General features: G+C 35.8%; 1 protein-coding gene across 2 annotated transcripts; it reads left to right on the top strand.

Annotated features, from left to right (window-relative positions):
• On the top strand, positions 1-4,758 carry LOC127814091 (uncharacterized). Of its 2 annotated transcripts, XM_052355348.1 has the most exons (4): positions 1-1,608; positions 2,596-3,924; positions 4,001-4,420; positions 4,505-4,758. In XM_052355348.1, the coding sequence occupies exon 1, from the start codon at positions 103-105 to the stop codon at positions 1,111-1,113; it is 1,011 nt and encodes a 336-aa protein (XP_052211308.1). In that variant the 5' UTR covers positions 1-102; the 3' UTR covers positions 1,114-1,608; positions 2,596-3,924; positions 4,001-4,420; positions 4,505-4,758. The 2 variants fall into 2 exon arrangements, with proteins under 2 accessions (XP_052211308.1, XP_052211309.1); XM_052355349.1 differs by having other exon boundaries at positions 2,596-4,420.
• The last annotated feature ends 286 nt before the right edge of the window (positions 4,759-5,044 follow it).

The following is a 5,044-nucleotide window of genomic DNA, read 5'->3' as shown; positions in this document are numbered from 1 at the left end:
TATATCGATCTTCACGCAAGGATAGCTAGAAAAGGTTATATATCTAGGAGAGGATAATATAATTTCAGAGAGAGAGAGAGAGAGAGAGAGAGAGAGAGATCAATGATTAACTGGCAATTAGAAGAGAATAATGAAGCCGCCGCCCGTGCATCATTGTTCTTCAAATGTACGAGGTGGCAATTAGAAGAGACCATGGATCCCATCAACTGCCCTTTTCACTACTACTGCGACAGCCCCGGCAACCCAAGTAACTACCCTCCTTCTGTTGACATTCTCGTAGCTTCTTTCTCCATAGCTTCATACTTTGCAACCCTAATCTCTATGTTGCTGGAAACCTTATTCCACTGGAAAGTTACTCGTAATTTTTCTGCCCAACGTCTAAGAAGATTCATGCTACCAAACGGCCCCATTTCCCTACCGATGACCCTCTTGGCACTCTCCAACGGACGCAGGATTAGCACCATATTTCCACTCTCATGCATCGGCCCCTCCATGCTGCAGCTGATCCAGATTTCCGCCATCGCCGTCGACTGCATGGCGGCCGAACGAGACCTCAAGTACGCTATCTACAACGCATCGACAATCTCCGGGATTTTGCATGCGAGTTTATACGTCGATTCGATCATCCTGCCTTACTATACAGGTTTCGACGCCTTGGCGTCCTCAACCCTTTCTGGGGAGTGCACGTCCTGCGTGTGTCGCAAAGAGACGCTCACTGTCGGGGGAAAGTGGGTCTCTTACGGGTATGGGTACGGGTACGGGTACAGGGGCCGGTCGTCTACTTCATTTTTAATCGTGGGTTTGCTTTGTTTAAGGATTATTTGCAGAATAAGTGCAGGGCACGAGAGAAAGATCGTATTGGTGAAGGCCCTTTTGGAAAACTTGAGTTGGATTTCCATAGCTATGGATTGTGCGTGCCTCGTTGTATATTCTCCACCCGAAAGGTTTGCTCTGCGGGCTGTAGCTTCGTCTGCCATTCTTCTCTTGATTTGTATTCATGTGCTCATGAAGTTGTGCGCCTGGATAAGGATTAAGCAATGGCAGTCGGGATCGAGGTGTCAAAACCTAAGATGCCTTCATACGGACATGACGATTTTGGAAAGAAGGCAGTGAATTAACGTTCGTTTAACATTGTATTCTCAAGGCAAGATGCAAAGAAACGTCATAATTAAATTGATGGTCACCCATCTGCATAATCCCAAAAAATGAAGGGAAAACTGAGGTCGGTTCCCCTTTAGGCTTATTGCAGAAGTTGTAAATTCTCTAACTTTACTACAATGCTGCAAATATCCCCTGCCATTGTATAGGTGTCCAAAAGCTCCAATGGTCTGCGCTCTAATGACCCAATAAATATGTACAATCTTTTTGAAGGAAAATTCTTAGCTTTTTACTCTTCGCACCTATAATTAAAATAAATTTAATAATTACTCTTCGTAGCCAAAATTATTACTTGTTGCAGCCAACTATATTCCAAATTTGCCCTCACTCATACAAATACACCTCCCTGCTGCACCTCACCGTCGTTCTCAACCTCCACTCTCCTTTGAAACTTCCCTACACCACACTCGCAGCCGTCGCCTTCTTTACAGCCTGTGCGCGCTTGCTGAGGTAAGTTTTACTTACATTTTTTATTGTTTGGGTTGTATCAGTGAGCTAATGTCAAGAAACATCATTTTTGGGTTCGATCTAATGTCAAACATGATTTTTGGGTTCGATTGGGCTGTTCGAAGGCGTCCCTCGCCTCCGAAAGCTGGGTTTCGGAGGCGTCCATCGCCTCCGAAACCCAGCTTTCGGAGGCATGCGATGCCTTCGAAACCCAGGTTTCGGAGGTGGCTGGCGCCTCCAAACCCTAGGGTTCGGAGGGTTGGACCTCTCCTGAAACCCAGGTTTCGGGAGCGGCCCAACCCTTTTGCGCTTTAATTTTTTTTAATTTTTATTTTATTTTATATTTTATGCAAATATTTGTGAAAAATTAATTTTTTAATTAAATATTGCTAATTAATATTTTTTATACTTAATTTTTATTTTATTTTTTATACAAATATTTGAAAAAACTTAATTTTTTAATTAAATAGTGCTAATTAATATTTTTTTATACTTAATTTTTTATTTAGGTATTGGAGTTGAATAATTTAATTTTTAATACAAGCAAATATATATTTTTTTACTTAATTTTTTAAATCTAATAATGGATTTTCCCAACTAAATATTTTATATAATTATTATATTAACATATTAAATATTTTATATAATTATATTAACATATTTTTGGGTACCGAACTCCAGAGTTCGGGAAACATTGATTTTCCCGAACTCCAGAGTTCGGGGAAGCTGTTGTTGCCCGAACTCTAGAGTTCGGGAAACACCAACTTTCCCGAACTCTAAAGTTCAGGAAAGCTGGTGATGCTCGAACTCTAGAGTTCGGGAAACATGGATTCCTATGGTACAATAATTTTTGTTTAATAATTTTTTTATTGTAATGTTCTGTTTAATATTTTGTATTTTTGTATTATTTTGTAGTTATGATACCTGCTATTTTTTCTTTTTGTGTTATTTTGTAGTTACGTGCTATTTTTTATTTGTGTTATTTTGTAGATATGGTACGTGGTAGAAGAAGAGGTGAAGCTTCTTAATCTCGCCAGTCTTCTTCTTCTCGGGAGCGTCCTACTGCGTTAACTAGAAAAAGAAAGAGGATCGAGAGTTCTAGTGAACCGAATATTTTAGAGGCAGTAGAAGAGCCAGTAGCAGATTATGTGACACCAGTTGAGGAGCATCCCAACCCTAATCAAGGGGAAGCAACGGATCAACCATCTTCCTCTCAGCACGAGGATGATATTTCTGAACCATTACCTGGGGGCCCTAGTGATAGATCTATTTTAAAAAGTTTTAAAAATCATGTTGCATTTGCAATATGGGCAGGAGAGGTAAGTTATATTAATTTTTTTAATATTTATCTTTATAATTTAAATAATTACCTATTGCAAGTTTTTATAATTTAAATAATTAGGTATTTGAATTTTTTAACAAGAAAGAGGCATATTAAAATGTAGAAATCATGGCCTTAAAATTCCTGAATGGCCATTGGATAATCAGCCTCGTGTTCGTGATATTGTTATGGGTTCTAGTCTGTCACCATTGATAGAGTGTAGTTATCGATATATAAATCATGCTATAGTCTCAGCATTTACAGAGAGATGGCAGCTTAAGACTAATACATTTCATTTACCATTTGGAGAGATAAGTATAACATTATATGATGTTGCTGCTATTTGAAGATTCCAGTAATAGGAAGATCTGTATCTGTGCCTCATCAGTTGACACCTAGTGAAGCTAGTGATTTATTATGTAGGTTACTTGGGGTTTCATTAAATGTAGCAACACAACAAATTAGAGAGAATCGAGGAGCATTTGTAAAATTAGATTGAAGAACATTTATGCATATACCAACTGAGGTTTCTAATGAAGAGATTGAACATATTAGTAGAGCATATCTGTTATTTTTATTAGGTTGTACTTTATTTGTAGATAAGAGTGGGACATTAGTTTCAGTAGCGTATTTGACATTATTAGATGATTTAAGTATGATCGGTAATTATGCATGGGGAGCTGCATGTCTCGCATATTTGTATCGATAGCTCGGCATTGCTACTAGACGAGAGGTGAGGAGTATTGCTGGATATCTTACCTTACTTGAGGTAATTATTTTAATTTTATAATTTTATATCATATATTTATATATATTTAACATAATTATTTATATTAAATTTACAGGCATGGGTGTATGAGCATTTCCCTTTTACTAGAATTAGATGTAACTTGTTATATAGTGACGATCAGCCACGAGCTCTCCGTTGGATACCTGTTCGTGATACTAATTCTTTACAATCTATTAGGGAGTAGCTTGATGATTTATCACCGGATGAGGTATTTATCAAATATATGATTTGTAAGTTAATTAATATATTATAAAATTACATTTTAAACTAAATAATATTTACAGTTGATTTGGACGCCGTATGGGAGGGTTCAGGCACAACATCCACTTCCACAAATTATATTTTTCTCAGGTTGTCTGAAATGTGAAAATATTATAGAACCATATCATCTTGAGAGAGTTTTACGACAATTTGGACATGTGCAAACTATTCCTCCACCCCCATTATCACATGTTGAAGCTAGGCGAGGTTTGGATACAGCTTCATATCGGGTAATTTATACATTTGTTGATGATATTTGGAATCGATGGCATATGCATTTATTACCACCACGTCGACGTGGTAATTATTCTAAATTTTCATGGCATTTTACACCTGAATATTTAACGTGGTATGAAGCTATTACACATCCAATTATACAAAATCCTATACATCGATCCAGTTTTGATAGAGGTGCAAAAGATATGCTCAGTTTTGCTGAATCAGTAAGTTTATAAATTATATTTAAGTTATTATTGAATTTAGTTTATTTAAATTAAAAAAAAATAATATAATTATTTTTATTTCAGCGTAATCGACTAGCATTATATGCTATCAACCAGACGATATCAAGTACTAAGCCTGTATCTACTGATGCATGGAGGGAGACATGTCTTGGGGTGAATAATATTCTAGGTTCTCAGCATCCTGATGTTGATAATATTGGAGCGTCCACATCTCGTACATCTCCTCTAAAAAGATAATTCACTTCGGATTAATTATAGCTTGCTTATAGTTGTTGTGTAGTTGTTGTTTATAGCACCAAGTTGTTTATAGTTGTTGTTGTTGTTTATGGTTGTAATTCGTAAATTATAATTTTGAATTATGTATAACTTGTAATGATATTTTATTTTAATATTTACTGTTAAATTTTATTATGATTTATCTAATTTTAATACCATTTACACAAAAATTAAAAGAATAAATTAATGAAAGAAAGAAGTATAACTTTGTGCAATTTTGACACTTCTAACAAAATAAATAAATATTACAAACATATAATATAAAACATACACATTCATCATTCATAGTTAAATCAAAAATATATAATGTAAAACATACACATTGGT

Source organism: Diospyros lotus, chromosome 12, assembly GCF_014633365.1.
Source record: "Diospyros lotus cultivar Yz01 chromosome 12, ASM1463336v1, whole genome shotgun sequence".
Lineage (NCBI taxonomy): Eukaryota > Viridiplantae > Streptophyta > Magnoliopsida > Ericales > Ebenaceae > Diospyros > Diospyros lotus.
This window is presented reverse-complemented; position numbering and strand designations above follow the sequence as displayed.